Below are 16,705 nucleotides of genomic sequence, written 5' to 3' on the forward strand. Positions count from 1 at the left end.
TTAAAGGAGTTAGAACATGGGTGTATATAGTTTTCTTTTACTGGTATGGCCAGCATGACTCCTAATGACATTCACAAAGGGTCAGTCACTATTCTAAGGTAGCTGATGCATGAACTTATTTGAATTCTGTAAGCCCTACTCCATAAGAAGACCAGTGTTATTACTGTATCATCTGCTTTGCAGAGGTGACCGAAAGGAGACACAAGGTTAAAGAAGAAGACTACACTTCAGACACTGGAAACACTAAAATAGTAGCAATCAGAGCACATTATCCAGCAGGTTCTTTCCATGCTTGATGAACACTGTCCTCTAAAGCATTTCAAGGGGACACGTACTGTGACTCGGGATCAACTAGAGGCATGAGATGTTCTAAGATTTTATGAGAAATGGAAACACTTAGGGATTTTCTTTGTGAAAGGATGTGTTTTGACTATTGTAAGGACACAGGATATAATGTACAGTTGTTCTGCATGGTCTTTTGGATACTTTTGGATAGATAAGTTCTTTATTTACCTGCTCTGTGATAGACTTGTGGTAGTTTCCTGTTAAATCATGTAAACATGATATGCACTTTGAAGAAAGGAGCCCTGTCTTTTCTTTCTTTCTTTCTTTTTTTAAGTATTTGATGTATAGTATGGCCTCAGCTAAGTCTCTGTTAAACTTACCAGATACTTGATGGCATATTTGAATGTGTAATGGCTAGTAAAGTATTAAAATAACTGGAATCCACCCTATCAAGTTATTTGGTGGGAGTTTGGAGATAAAAGCTCAACTGTTGTTCAGATGCAGCTCAATCAAGAACCACTCCTTTGACAGCACCAGTCCATGAGCTTTATTCTACTGTAGCCTCAATGGTAAAAGAATTAGATCCCCACTTCCGGGGGCAGCCCCACCCTTCTCACATTTGCATTACATCATGAAAACACTGCATAGGAAAAAGCATCAAGTGCTTCAGCAATTCGGAAATGTTTCTATTGTTTAATTATTTAATATCTCAACACTGTAATCTGATTAGACATCCAAATTGGTAGATCTGGACTCCATATTTTAACAAATTCTCAAATATTTCCTTCTTCATGGTTATTTTTCTCCTTACTATGCAAGGCTAATGGAAGCTAAAGTAAAATGTTCCATAAATCACTGGAGAAGGTGCAGTCTCCTCTGTTCATTAGCTAGCTACTCATTCCCCCAGCATTCTCATGGAACAAATACAAAATCAGAAAATACAGAAAAAGAATAAAAAGAACTGTCAACTTGAACATGTAAACAAACAACATGGCTGCACAGTGTAGGAAGTGGAAAGAGATGCTGTAAAGAGGACACTTTTTTTTTTTTTTTTTTTTTGGTAGTGATGGGCTCCACAGAGAGTGTACAATCTTGTAGTCAAGACCTTAGGGAATCTAGAAATTGTCATATCATTTACTACCTTGAGAGACAGGCAAGGGAAACAAGAAGGGTCCCCTACATCATGACTGGCTTATCATAAGAACTGTAATAATTTGGTGGCTAGGATGATGGCCACAGACTTACTAAAAGGTGGTTTCAACAAAAGCACAAAAGCATACTTACTTGATTTCTCTCTGCAACTATCTTTACATCTTAAAAGTTTTTAGCATTCAATTTACGAAAAACCCCAACCTTCTGTTTATTTGAAATACATCAATGTTTTATCCTTAAAGCCCAAGACTATTCCATTCTGAGTCCTTGAGTCCTCGTTAACTCAGTGTAGGAGCACAAAAAGCTAAGCTCCAATGAAGGAGGACTGTCTGATGTGGGTGTGAGGAAAGGTGACCTTTAGTTGTAAACATTCATCAAATTTCACATCCTCCAAAATATTAGCACTGCAGAGAGCCTGCTAAGATGCAGACACTGTGCCTGGCCTTATTAGCGCCAGGCTTTTGAAATGGTAATTACAACATCAACAGCACTCCATATCTACAAGCTGCACAACCAGTGCATGGAGGAGCAGGTAATTCAGGAACACATATACATAAAATCAACAATGTCGCCTTCCTCGTTAGAATGCAGTTTTCTTTATTACTAGGAATAGACCAGAAGAGTTCTGTTTTCTTGTGCTGTCAGATTTTAAAAACCAAACAAAGGAAAACATGACTTTACTGTTTCCTTCACCACACAGTGGTAAGAAAGCCCACAGTGATTTGTATGTGCAGCCATCACACACAGTATACAGACCTTAGCTGCAAGACTACTTTTTCTCAAAACATGTGAAAAAGGCACTGTGCCCCCACAACAGTAATATAAATTGATACTAGGAATAAATAAAAATGTCCTGAAAGTTGAGGGACAAGATGTATTCTTGCATGGTATTAGACCAATCTATGGCACAAGCCAGATTTCCCTACAGGTAAAGAGGCCCAGATGGAGTTCAGGTTTTTAAAAGACAATCTTGCAAAATATCCTTTCCCATTAAATAAATTGATGTGCATTTAGAGGCCAAGATGCCAGACGTAAGTCCAGGAGTTGGGGTTTTAAGTGAAGGTTAATCAAAGGGCAGAAGATTGCCAATCAGCTACCCAAAGCCATATTTTACTGCTACAGCACCCCAGGGAGCTAATTCGATTGCACCTCATGTAACTAAAGTGCATTAACATTCAACAAATTGGCTACAATTACAAGATACCAGTGCATTCACTTAACACTGGAGAAGCAGGGAATAATTCAGCATATGCTAGAAAAGCTGGGTTTGGGGTCCAAATGACTGTTTAACATCGAAGGACCAGAGGGAGTAAAGCAAGTGCCCAAGTCCTTCAGAAATCCCTCATGGAATTTCCAGAGGGCTCAGTCTCTGTCCTGAGAGAGAAAGGAGAGGTAGAATGAAGGGAGGAATGGCAGCATCAGGATCTAAAACAGTTCTTAAACGTTTTTGAAATTCAAATTAAGCTTTACCTAAATCAAAAAAGGAAAACATTTAAAATACCAATAGAGTTGCAGGATCTGCCCCGAGGATGGTTTCTTTCAATTACTACAAATGAATCCTTTGAACCTGTATATTTTCTTTTTTTCTATGTCTAGATACTAAAATGCTTTCCACTCTCTGGAACACTAAAGCTACTATGAGGAAAGGCCGGCATACCACCTTCTGCAGGTGGAATCAGGCTCACAACAGCCACCATCGCACATTCCCAACACCCAGAAAGCACACACATAACAGTACATGCTTCAACATGTGTGTGGCTCCAAGAAGCTATGAATGATGAGAAAGAGTCATGGGAAGGTAGAAAAAAAAATCTAAAGGATTTGATTCCAATAAAATGGTCGGTATGAATTAATGTATCATAATTCTAGATGCTTTTTGAAGAGTGAAAGGACACAGAGCTATAAGTAAGCCTAGTGTGATTTTATCTGCTGAGTCCTTAGTGAGAGACCAGGGGGCAGGCAGAGAGAAAGAGGAGCCAGGGAATAAAGATGGTGAATTTCCAAGATGGTCAGCTTCTTCCTCAGCCTCCTGACTTGAGAGAAAAGCCTGACAGCTGTCTCTTGTCAGCAGCCCCACTACTGATGAACTGGCTCAACACGTTCCAGGCTGGATCAGGACCTGCCACACAACAGTTATGAAGCAATCAATCTTTGTATCTGTCTTCAAACTGACTAAACCTACAGTAGGGGAGGAAAACTCCCCAGAGGTTTAAAACCCCCAGCTCTGGAGAAGATAATAGATTTTTGAGACCCTTTTTCTCTGTGTGTCTACTATGTGCATGGTTCCTCACCACCAAGAACACCTTTCTTCAACTGCTGATTCTGTCTGTGGTGCTTGAGGTTTCTCTGCTGCTACTTGTTATACTTCAGATTTTTTTAGCCCTTTAACTCTTTGACAGAAAAACAAACAAACAAAAAACCAGCCAATCAAGGCCCCTAGATTGCATCATTTGTGTTGTGACAAAAAGATTATTTCTATTAAGTCCTCTAAAAGGTTTGTGTGTGTGTATGCTATTTTAATTCCAGGTAGACTTCACTATTTGACTAGTTGTTGCTGTCATACATAGGTTCAACAACTAAAACTATCAATAAAATATCACAGCTATAAGGCTGATATGCAAATAATAGTGACTTGAGTCAAGCATTTACTTAAGAATAAATACAAGAAAGCCACCTGAACAACAGCATGGCACTGACACACAAATGCACAGGTCAATGGGTGAGAACTCAAAATAAACACATTGCGTTGCAACCACTGATTTTTTGACAGTGATGCTAAACATACAGAAGGGAGAAAAATAGAACTGTTTAATGTGTATAAAAATGAAATTAGATCCTTATTTCTCACCTTATTTCAAAGTGGACTAAAGACCCACATTTTAAAGCTGGGCAAGGTGGCACATGACTTTAATCCCAGCAGAGGCAGAGGCAACTTGTATATCTGAGCTTGAGGCCAGCCTGGTGTGCAGATTGAGTTCTAGGATAGCTAGGGCCGCACAGAGAAACCCTGTCTCAAACTGAAAACTAACAAAAAGACCTATATTTTAGCCTGAAGTTGCCAGAGGAAAACAGGGAAACTACTTCAAGACAAAAGAGTAGACGGGGATTTCCTAAGAGCAAAGGAAATAATTCCAAGAACTAGCAAACAGTATTACTTAAATTAAAATGCTTCTGCACAGCAAAAGAGAAAATCACCATCCTGAAGAGACAACTACAGACTGAGAAATATAAAAAACTTTGACAAGTAATGTCAGACAGGGTCTGATATGCAAGACACATAAAGACTGCAAAGTTGAATACCTAAACCCCAAACCATTTAATCAACAAATAGTTTAAGGAACAGAATAGTTTTTAAAAGAAAAAAATACAAGTGGCCTACAAATAATTTTAAGTGTTCAATATCTTTAGTCACCACAAAAATGCCAATTAAATTTGCCTTAAGATTCTATCTCATCTCAGCCAGAGTGGCTATCATTAAATAAATGCAGGGTAGGATGTGGGAGTTAGGAGTGCTTTACTCATTGCTGATGGGAATATACAGAGCAACCACTGTAAAAATCACTCCCAAGTCAACAACTCTCAGCACACACACACACACATATAAACAACACTAAACAGACTCAAAAGCTTATGAATCCATGTGTATGTACATACACACCTGTAAGAGAACTTAATAACAGTACACACACACACACACACACACACACACACACAAAATGATGTGTATGTTATCAATGAAAAACAGGCCATGAAGTTAAAACAGAACAAGATATGGGATTTTTTTTTTTTTTTAAAACTTTTAGATTAAAGAAAGCCTATGATCACAGCTACTTGGGGGTTGAGGCAGAAGAACTACGTTTCAGGCCTGCCTGGGCTACAGAGTATTTTGAAGGTCAGCCTGGGCAAATTAAAGAGACCCTATCTCAACAAAATAGAATGGAAGAAAACAAAACAAAACACTAAAGGTCCAGTCAAGGTTAACAGATTCTGGGCTACAGAAATACTCTAGGTTTCTCTATGGGTACCTGTTCTCTTAAAACTGTATTTGATACTGTAATGTGCTCACAAAGTTAGACAAGAAAAGGTATTTCACGTACCACTGACGCGAGTCCAGATTTTTTAGCTCTCTCAATAATTTTGAATTTTTCTTCAACAAATGAAAATTCTTCCTGCATGGAAAAAAATATGCAAGAAGAAATTATGTAACTATAGACCAACTTTGCTATTTTCTAATCCAATACCAAACATAGCCATTGTGGTGGTTTGAAAAGGAATGACTTATATTAGGGACTGGCACTATTAGGAGGTGTGGCCTTGCTGGGGTAGGTGTGGCCTTGTTGGACGAAGTATGTCATTGGTTTGGGAGTTTTTGAAGCTCATGTTAGGTCCAGTGTGTCTTCCTTTCTGCTGCCTGAGAATCCAGATGTAGACTTCTCAGCTACCTCTCTAGGACCATGTCTGCCTGTATGCTGCCATGTTTCCCACCATGATTACAATAGACTAAACCTCTGAACCTGTAAACGAGCCCCAATTACATGTTTTCCTTTATAAGAGTTTCCGTGGTCATGATGGCTCTTCACAGGATAATTATGTGAAGATAGCCATCATTGATCCATCTACAGTCTCCTTTGCTGAAGAACTGTGATAGATTTTGTAGAAGTTTGAATGAGATGTCCCCCATATTCTTGGGCATTTAAATACTTGTTCCTCACTTGGTGGTCCTGTTTGAGTAAATTTAGGAAATGTGACCTGCTTGGAGAGTTTGTCATTGGGGGCAGGCTTTGAGGTTTCAGAAGCCATGTGGCACTTCTTTGCTTCCTGTTACCAGTAGGAGACATGAGTTCTCAGCTGTGGTCTAGCTGTCATTTCTGTCATCTGTTGTCCCTGCCATTATGGACCCTAAGCATCTGGAACCATATGCCTAAAATAAACTCATTCTTCTATAAGTTGCTTTTTTTCATAGTGTTTATCATAAAAAAAGAAAAGTAATTCAGAAGGTTTCAAAATGAGCCTCATGTTCCTTGAGTATACAGAGACACAACGATCCCTCTGGCATCTAGTGACACTGGAAAGCTCTTTAGTCAGGAGTATGTCCCTTGTGTGCAAGTACTTGAGTCTGTTTTCAATACCAGCTCTGTGACCCTCTTCCCATCCTCTCTTTAAAGCTCCACTCTCAGGTCCAGGTCAATCCCACCCTCTTCACTAAGGTGTCCTCCAATACATACACTACCCACTGGATAAAACTGTTCTTCTTGGCCTCCTGTGCCTTTGTCTGAGGTGCATCAAGTTCACATTCCTCACCAATCCTGTGGCTAGACAGTGGTTTACTTACCTTTGCAGTCCATTTGCATATTGTATGAAAACAGAAATAGTACGCTTAGGGAGGCAAGAAGAAAAAGTATGGTTCATATGCTTTCAAAGTTCTGACAGGTGTTTGGAACTCAGGCTGTGTACCAGCATGGCACATTTAGCTTTATTTATACCTTTAATCCAGTAGCTAAAATAAGCTGTAAGTATTGAAATCCAGAAAAACTTCTATTTCTTATTCTTTAACCTCAAATTGATAATAAAAAAAGAACAACCCACACATAAAAGTGCTACTACAATATTCAGAGCCCGGTTACCTTCTGTCCCAGGAATTCATTCCCAAGTCATCAAGCAACAACCTGCAGAAGTAAAAGGGTCCCCGGGGCTCCACTGGTGAGGGCTGCCCTTGGCTGGTGACCGTCACTGAAGAATCCGAGTTACACCTCTGCACATACTCAGCTTCCTGTGTGCTCTGGCGAAGGATGACCTCGATGATTTCCTTCTCTTGGTCACAGTTCATTGCACATGGGGTTGGGGAAGGCTCATTTAGATTTAGTTGTGATGGCAAAAGGCATTCGGGGCTTGTATGGCCAATGTTTTCAAGTAATTTGTCAAGCACATCATCTCCCTCATCATTGTGAAACAAATCTTTCTGAGGTCCACACGTGTGATGATGCCAGCCAGAAATCTGAAATGAGGGATTCCTTCCATTGGGTGCCAAGCGGCCTTCCAGAGGTCCATATAAAACCTTGCCATCCCAAGAGTATTTCCCTGAGATGTCCCTCACAATGACTCTCACATCTGAGAGGGAACCCCCTGAAGTCCCCCCAGCTGGTCCTTCTGCTGGAGTCTGCAGGTAAGAGATGAGGGTGCTATCATTAAATACAAAGAGCTGCAGGTTTGGGCTCCTGAACACCTCCGAGGACAGCTCAGTTCCTTCCACATGGGCATTGTCGTGGTTCTCACTGACCAGGCTGTGCAGCACGGCGGGGCCCCCACTCAGAGGGTAGTGGCCTAGGTGGTTCACTAGGTGGGCCATGACCATTCGTGCAGTGAGGGGGATCAGTCCCACACTTCTTCTCTTCTTCTCTGTGAAAAGCAGGAAGGAAGCATGAGGAGATAATGGGGGCACCACAAAATTTCAGTCATTAGTTTGAAGATTTGATTGTTATTTTTGTTTTGTGAGACAAGGTATCACTATGGAGCGCTGGCTGGCCTGGAACTCACTATGCATATCAGGTTAGCCTGGAACACAGAGAGATTCACCTGTCTCTGTCTCTGCCTCTGCTGGGATTAAAGGTGTGTGCCATCACACACAGCTGAATGTTTTAACTGTGAGATTGATTTTTAAAAATTTTTTTTCTTTTTGACCCTAATTCTATTTGAGTATAAAAACATAGTTGAAACAGATCGCTAAAGAACCAACTTACATGAAGACGTCACTCTTAAAGGGACTTTAAAAGTCTATAGACATAAGAACAAGCCAAAGGGAAGCATTGCCAGGTTCGACAGATAAAAAAAAAAGTTCAGGGGCTCAGATGAGAGTAAAAAAAACCTAGTTGGAGGGGAAGCAGACATCAGAAAGTGGGCCAGGGATCCTACTTTGCTGGCTGTAGGTAAACCTCTTAAGGATATTAATAAACCTTGGTGCTATTTTAAAAGATTGGAAACAATATATTTAATAATCATTGTGACAGTTTATGTTTTGTTATTAGAACACTTAAAATATTTAAGAAAATTCATGATGAATTTTAATAAACCCTGGAGACACTCAGACGAACTTAACTGAGCATCTACTTCATGACTTAGTAATCAAGAGCAACTGATTGATAAAATTCTAGCTGAAATGTATACAAAAGCCTTGACAACAGAATGAGTCCCAGGGCTTTATAAAATGAGGTAAAATGAACAGGAAGATACACTAACACTATAACTAGAAACTGAAATAGTACTTCAGGCTGAGAGTACGTGAGGAAACTTCAGTTGGCAACATTTCTAAAAGCCAATTTAAAAACAAATAAAAATGAACCTTTAAAAATTTTATGAAAAAAGGTCTACATATTTAAATTAAGGTTTATACTTTGATCTTAGAGCTTTAGGAAGTAATAGCTTTCCAACTCACACTTGAAACATCAAAAAAAAAATATATATATATATATATTTATTTTTTTTGGTTTTTCGAGACAGGGTTTCTCTGTATAGCCTTGGCTGTCCTGGAACTCACTCTGTAGACCAGGCTGGCCTCGAACTCAGAAATCCGCCTGCCTCTGCCTCCCAAGTGCTGGGATTAAAGGCGTGCGCCACCACGGCCCGGCTGAAACATCAAATATTAATTAGCATATATATCACTGTAAATATGACTTTCTGCTAAATACTTCTAATTTTAGATATTATCCAACTGGCTTACTTATAACATGTTGTTTTGTGCTGTATAAAAATCCTAGAAAGAAACAAATCTCTGAAACTTGGGAAATTCTGAGTAATAAGTGAGGAGAAAACAAGATCATCTTGAATGTTCTCAGATTTCTTACCAATTTTTTTCAATGTACAAAAAAACTTTATCTAATAATGGAAAATGAAATGTCTCACAAAAAGACTCTTTAAAAAAAAAAGTCAGTTACATCTATCTTAAACTTAAACTTTTCCCCACAACCTAAGAGAAATATATAAGATTTATATACAACTAAGAAAGATTATGCTCCAGCTGAGAAATGTTACTGCCTAAAACCCCACAGGAAAGCAGCCAGGAGTTCACAGTTCATAATGGGAAACACGCTGTTGTCATGACAGCAGGGTAGGCACAAAACTAATGATAAAGATAGAAACTGACAAAGGGCCACGGCAAAAAATATCAAATGGGAAAAGTAACTTTCCTCTACTTTTGCTTACAGAGGTTGTGCTTTTGATTTGTGTTTTGTCAATGTTTGGATTCTACAATGGGAAGATGACCTGGAACCGTATGAATCAAACTGCAAACCATGCCACAAAACTTCCAATACAATCCCAAATGGGTCTGGTCCTGAAACATCTATGAAACACTGACCTCCTCCTGCACATTTCAGCGAAGTCTGCTTCCCATGAACTCCCTGGGAACCAGAGATGATCTGCATCCTAGTGACAAAACTAGTTGATCGTTTCACAAACTACTAAACAAGAAAACATTCCAAGTACCTTCTCTCTAGATTCCTAGAGGAAATACAAAGCTAGGATGTCTGGCTCTCCTTCGATTCTCCTCTCCTGAAGCTCCTCCCCTTCCTTCTGTTTTAAGTAGTTAGTTATTAACAATGAGCAATCTGAACACATGCGATCACAGATGGCTTGATTGTGTACCTTGCTTGTAACTTTATTTAAAAGTAGTAATTATGTTGGGTACAGGTGAAATGCCCTAATAAGTAAGTCATTAAAATAGGGGTGAACCTATTTTAGGGGCCACTATACATCCTGCACTCTTACCGGATCATGGCCTGCTAAGTCTCTTTCCTCTCCACAAAGGCACACGAGAGAGGTCTGCCTGAGAGTTGGATTGCTATCAACTTTCTGCATGAGGGGCTCCTCAGCTGGATACTCTTATGAGCAACTTCAAACCTGCCCACCCTGCTGAGTCCAGTTTAAGTTCTTCCCTATGGGAAGTCCTGAAGACGCTACCAGCCCAGCAATGTCCTATCTCCCCCACTCCCTAGAAAGCCATTTGGGAATAGAAAATGATCTTTTTGGTGCATTTCATGGGTATAAAACAAACAGGTTTTCAGTAACACAAAACCATGTGCATAATTTAAGATGGGGTAAAAAGAGAGGAAAAAAATAACAGGAAAAAAAAAAAAAAAGAAAGAAACAGGGAAGGAAGTTTGCTATCAGAGACTCTATAAACTGGGACTTCAACTTCAACAATGGATTCAAAACAAACCCAAAGCACTAGCATGGAAAGATTACAACCTCACCTTTTCCTGCACATAAGATCATATATCTGTAGTCATACCCACCCTCTTCCACAGTCAGCAGGTTCCCCAGGTCTGCTGATGAATGGTACTGGACTGGCTCGGAGTTCCTCACATTTGCCAGAGGTAGGAAGGGGTCATAGTCCGTGGAAGACAGGTCGGCCAAGGTCAGAGTATAGTGGCTTTGCTGTGTGTATGTGCTTGAGCCACAGACACAGCAGTGCAGAACCTGAGGAGGACAGACAGGCATGGCAGTCTGCATGTCAGCATTTCCTGAGCACCAACAAACTGTCCAGCTCCCACAGTGCTTGAGAGAGAGGGCTCCTTCCTAGGAACAGGCTCAAATATAGGCTTCTTTCCATTCTTAAATACCTTTTTGTTACTAGCAAGTCAGTAGCAACACCTATATTCTTGGGGCAGACGAAAACACAAGTGACAGGTGATTGTTTCTGCTCTTGTGTGACCTGCACACACCTCAGGCTTTCATCCTCCAAAGGCAGCCAGGTAGAAGGAGCCAGCCCAGGAGATGAAAGGAAGAATGTGGGAGAGCCCTCATGGTAGAGGGCAGGGTGACCACAACCTGTGTTTAAATCAGTACAACACATGAGCCCATGAATTATAAGAAATAATTTAAATATAACTTTGAAAGTATAATTAAATAAAAGTAAATTGGATGCAGATTTTAAAGTCACTCTTCTTACAACATGAGACTTTAAAACTCATATCCTAAGGATTTTTTTTTTTTCCTTTGTGTTTTTACCTTTGTTTTGGTTCTAGTTTTGAGGCAGGGTTTTATTATATAGCCTGGACTGCCTTGAACTCAAGGCAATCCTTTTGCCCCCATATCCCCAAGCACTGGGATTATAAACATGCACCACCACACCTGCCTCTTGAGGTTTATTTAAGGCAAAGAGATTACTGGAAGCAATCTCTTCCATACTCTGATTTTTCATACTCTGATAAACAGATCTTTGTGAAGCTGATGCTACAGACCCTATAATATAGGAGGCTATAATATAATATAATACTATATTATATAATATAGCCTTCCATTTAGAAACAAAGTAGACACAGACCACTTGTCATGAAGCCTGGGGGCATTCTGATCCAACAGCAGTTGTTTAAATATGACAGTGATGTGAAGTACATGCATCTTCACCTTGGTAACTACTGATTCTCTACATCTCTATCTGTTCTGTTTACTCATTAATAATTATTCATTTCTTTTCAAATGCATAATTTTCCACAGGTCATTTTCAGAAGGCACAAATACATAAATGTAGGAAATGCACAACATTTTTGTATTTTAATCTGTAGGTCTACAGTCTGTACCCAAGGCTTAGAGGAGACTCACCCTGTAGATATAATCCAGCAAGGGAGCCCGGGATGGGTGCAGCTCCTCTAGGACTGCTGTGGTCACAGGGTGGAGGAGGGCACTCACGGGCAGCGCCATGCACCAGTCCAAGAGACAGAGGAGCAAGGACACAATAAACTAGAAGAAGAAAAGTATCCAGAACTTACATTATGGCCTTTAGGACTCACTGCATGCGAAAATAAACAGAACTGTCCCTTAGTATACTCAACATTTAATGGACACACAAGTACAGGGTAAGTTAGTAAGCAAAAATGATTTTCATAGGAAGGAATGTTAAGGCCAACGTAGAGGGAAGTTATAAATGACACCATCATTAGTAATAGTCATTCCCATTCTGTCTTATACTTAAAAATAACTGTGGAAAGCTACCTAGCCTGTCACTTACCTTTTTATCTGTTTCCACGGAAGAGTACTCTGCACTTGGTAAAAGGAATGCAATTGTGGCCACAAGGATCTGAATAAAAGATAAAACCTAGTCAAGCAATTTATCATAGTTTTTATATATAGTTGTTACAGTTATATTTTATATAGCTTACATAGTTATAGTTTGGAAGCCATGCTACGGATTCCTAGATGGCCTTGCAACTTAACACAACCTGGTGCCTACTCACTGGATGGTGATACAACACTGAGGGCCAGTTGTAACAGATTTGAAAATTATGACCATGTAATGATTTTCTTTAATGGGGACTGAGACCTCAAGGCAAGGATAGTTCTCTCTATAGTAACAGAGTTTCTAGTGAAACTATTAGCCCCACATTTCTAGTGAAATAAAAAAAAAAAAAGGCTTTAAAAATAATTATGGAAAGGTTCCCATTTGCTCTTATAAATCAGCACAGAGTCCCACCTCCTGTTTTGGAATCACAGCTTGCCAATCATTCTCACATGAGTCCTGTCTGAATAGTTACAGGGTGACGCTAAACCCAATTTTACAGTCCGCAGCAGAGTAAAAGGTCTATTTCACTCCAGATCACTTAAGGTCAAAAACCACTTGTGACTCTTGATGTGATTCTGAGAGAACAAAGTGATGCCAACCAATGCAGTCTGTCTAGGGGTGGGAGGAAACGAATCTGCATCATTTCTTCTCTCTCCTTGCAATCCTTCATGGGGACAAATTAGATCTCCTCAGAGTCTCCAAGGGATGGGCAAAGAATACAGCTTGCCTAAAGAAGTGCTTATAAAAACAGCCAGGCACAAGTGTGCCGAATCACAGGCATTGGTGAGTTAGTCCCTACTCAGCTCTGAGCAAAGACCTCTGGGCTGGAGCTGACTTTCAAGAAGCTGTGGTCGAGATGATACTTCCTGCTCTTCCTGCCCTGTCTCCCTCTCCTGGCCACCACCCCTCAGAGGTTAATACTGCACTGATCTCATTACTGCCAAGTAACCATGCCGCAGCAGCAAGCGTGGCCCAGGGCTGTAGTCTGGGAGCAACTCCTGCTTTACACAAGAGCCAGCGCCCCGCCCTGCAAGGAAGGCACTAAACCAGCTGCCTACTCCTTGTTGGCACCATCCAAATTACTCTCAATGAATAAAGCCCAACCTACAAAAGGTCTCTTTGTTGTGGTTGTGTCTGCCTTTCAAACTCTCCAAGCACCAGCCTCTGGCTGGAACACTGCAGGCTTCTTTGCACAGTGCCTAGAATTGAAGCTGAGAGGAGCCGGCCAACACAGCCTGAAAACGGGGCTCACATGGCAGTTTAATAGTTGCTTCTCTAACAATTACTCGAGGATCTACAGTTAATTAGATATCAAATACACTAGTGAGAAGGAAATGCAGATGCTTTAGCAGTATAGATAAAGGACTTACTTCTGCCATTTTTCGCGGTAGAGCAGTTTCAAACATCTGAAGCTTTTCCCAGTAGGAAACCAACAACTGAAGAACATCACAGGCTACCTGAGCCACAATCTTGTTAGGAAACTACAAAAGAAACCCAAACCCCCAAGTCAACAGAGTAGCTCAGCAGATGTATATTCTGGAGGAAGAACAGAGCCGATTGCTCTTGCCAGCCCTATATACATATCTCATATGCAACTGAAGAAAACTATGTCCTTAAAACATAGTTTGAACATGACTATTCCATTCCATTTTGTTGCATGTTTGAACTCACCCGCATTAATTTATATATTCCATAGAAAAAGGTGGTCAATGTTTGCCTAGAAATTAAAGCCCAAATTTAAAATTCTGTATTCAGTTCATTGAATCACACTATTGACAAACTGAGGAAATTAAGAGTATATGCTTGAGCATCCTTGGTGTGCCAAACCTTCTGCACAAATATAACTCATTCTGTCATTGATAAATTGTCATTAACAGTTCTGGAAGGAAGGTCTTCATTTCACAAACAGAAAAACAGGGATTAACCAAATGACTTCCTACCTGAGGGAATAAAATGAAACACATGTAACATACTAAGAAGTGTGTAAAAGCAGAGTGTAAGGACATAACCAAGGGGCTAGGGCACGTTCAATGACTCTGGGTGTGTTTACTAAAGCAGCCTGTGGTGGCTTAAAAAGAGAATGGCCCTCACAGGCTAATATATGCTTCAGTCAGTAAAACTGGAAGGGCAGAGCCATCTAAGATCTTTGACATCAGACATCAGATAAAGGATTTGCAGTTTTTCCTGTTGGGTTTTGGTGTTCCATTATTTCCTCACTGTGCCCTGATTCCTCCCTTCTGAAATAGTAAATGTACTATTTACTATGTAGTTGTACAACTACTATGTTGTTGTCTGTTGGAAGTATTACATTTGCTTTTGCAATTTACAAGGGGTTATAGTTAAGAGATTTCCTTGAGTCTCAGAAGAGAATTTGAACTTTGGACTTTTAAACTGTATTGAGACTGTGAAAGACTTAGGGACTTTTGAAGTTGAACTGAATGCAGTTTGCACTATGATATGGCACATAGCCTATGGGGGCTAGGGAGTGAAATGGGATGTGGTAGTTTGGTTGAGAATGGCATCCATAAGATTCTATCTGTAAACACTTGCTTGCCAGTTGCTGGAACTGTTTGAGAAGTAGATGTGTCCTTGTTGGAAAAGGTATGTGAGGTTTCAAAAGTGCATGACATTTTCAGCTAGATTTCCCTCTGCCTCATGGCTGCTGTCTTAAGATGTGAGCTCTCAGCTCCTGCTCCAGAGCCATGCCTGCCTGTCTGCTGCAACACTCCCTGCCTGATGGTCATGGATTCTACCCTCGGCAACTGTAAGCTCCAGTAAACTCTTTATTCTAACAGTTGCTTTCAGCATGGTTTCTCTTTACAGGAACAAAAAAGTAACTAAGACACAGCCTGATGTCCCCAGTCTCCTGAATGCTCTGCTTCTTTGGTGAGGCAGATGACAAAGAGGTAGTATGTGCAAAGCCTTCATCATCATGCTGAGTATACAGGAATAGGACTAGGGCAACCTGTGCCTCCTGCCTCGGTTAGAACCTAGAGGCTACACTGCTATCCACATGTCATTACCGACAACAAAGGCAAGTCAATGGCCCTGTGCTGCTGAATTTAAGTCCAATGAGCATTTGGGGGCTCTTCACAGCCTTCCTCCTCATCTAGACTCTAAATGACCGGAATGCCACTGGGCTTCTCCCACCCTCAGGCCTCTGGATGTCTCTGTCCTTTGTACTTGTTCCTGGCTTTGTTTTGATTGTTTTAGTTCCCAGGTCTAGTGTCCCTGACACTGGTATACTGTTCAGATCCTCACACTACATTCACCATCTCCATGAAGCAGTCCATACCTTCCTGCTCTTCAGTTTTATCCCACCGTGTTTCATTTTCTCCACAGTAGTACTACAGGAGACTGTAATGCATTTACTACTTTCTTACATTGATATCACTATTGAGGGGGCTAACAGTGGGGTGTACATGTCATATTCAACAGGAGGATGAAGCACTGAGGAAGTGGAAGAATGAATGGGTGCTAGTAAGGCTCCCAGAATCTGGAAAGAGACAGGGGAAAACAACAAGAGCTGTGGGAGACAAGACAAGGGAGCTTGGGGCAGAATGGGGAGACATGGGACAGTAAGAGAGAAAGTGGTAGGATGGAGAGCTGAGCTGTGCCTGGAAGGATGCGGAGGGAGAGTTGCATTTCCCTCTAGGTGAGCAACAGTAAGTGTGTGCAGTGGAGGCAAAGGTTCTGAGACAGCTAGGGATCTTGAGACAGGAACTGCCACTGAGGTAGCAGTAAGCATACACAGAGAGTGAGGTGAAGGATGGTAGGGATAAAAGAAATCATTCCTCACTCATTCTCGCCCACCTCACACACAGCCATGAAAGACTGACAACGTGCCAACACTGAATTAAAGGCAGAGAGCTGAAGGAACAAGATGAGTCTAGCAGGTGAGTACAGTCCGTATTTTCTAGAAACTGAAATTGCTATGGAGCAGGCTGGTGTCTGTCTTGCATGCTGTGCCAAGTACTTTAGCCTGTGGGTTGGAGTGATCACACCTATGCACAGCAGTGGAACATTCTAGTACTGTGATGGACACCAACAGGACAGAGGCATAACATGCACAATTGGAAGTGTTTTCTGGTGCCTATTGTTTACCCTCATAATTACAGAAAGATTGCAGGCATTTTTAGAATTCATAAGCATACAAAGAAAATCTGTTCATCTGGGATTCTATTCCGCTATTATCAATTTCACTAAAATAAGCGA

The 16,705-nt window shown here is 40.7% G+C and overlaps 1 protein-coding gene across 7 annotated transcripts in view; it reads right to left on the reverse strand.

Annotated features, from left to right (window-relative positions):
• The window catches only part of Ralgapa2 (Ral GTPase activating protein catalytic subunit alpha 2), a 271,068-nt gene that overhangs the window by 88,592 nt on the left and 165,771 nt on the right, over positions 1-16,705 (reverse strand). For 5 of the 7 annotated variants that reach the window (XR_013108860.1, XR_013108861.1, XR_013108862.1 and 2 more), the window contains 6 exons: positions 13,861-13,971; positions 12,440-12,508; positions 12,034-12,171; positions 10,725-10,908; positions 7,062-7,833; positions 5,535-5,606 (listed from right to left, as the gene is read on the reverse strand). Coding sequence is in view for 3 of the 7 variants with exons in the window: in XM_076929914.1 (XP_076786029.1) it covers positions 5,535-5,606; positions 7,062-7,833; positions 10,725-10,908; positions 12,034-12,171; positions 12,440-12,508; positions 13,861-13,971 (1,346 nt within the window). In the remaining 4 variants the exon portion in view is untranslated. Of the gene's footprint in view, positions 1-6; positions 3,557-5,534; positions 5,607-7,061; positions 7,834-10,724; positions 10,909-12,033; positions 12,172-12,439; positions 12,509-13,860; positions 13,972-16,705 lie in introns of those variants that run through there. The other 2 variants (XM_076929915.1, XR_013108863.1) reach the window with 2 other exon arrangements.

The sequence above is a fragment of the Arvicanthis niloticus genome, chromosome 2 (assembly GCF_011762505.2).
Source record: "Arvicanthis niloticus isolate mArvNil1 chromosome 2, mArvNil1.pat.X, whole genome shotgun sequence".
NCBI lineage: Eukaryota > Metazoa > Chordata > Mammalia > Rodentia > Muridae > Arvicanthis > Arvicanthis niloticus.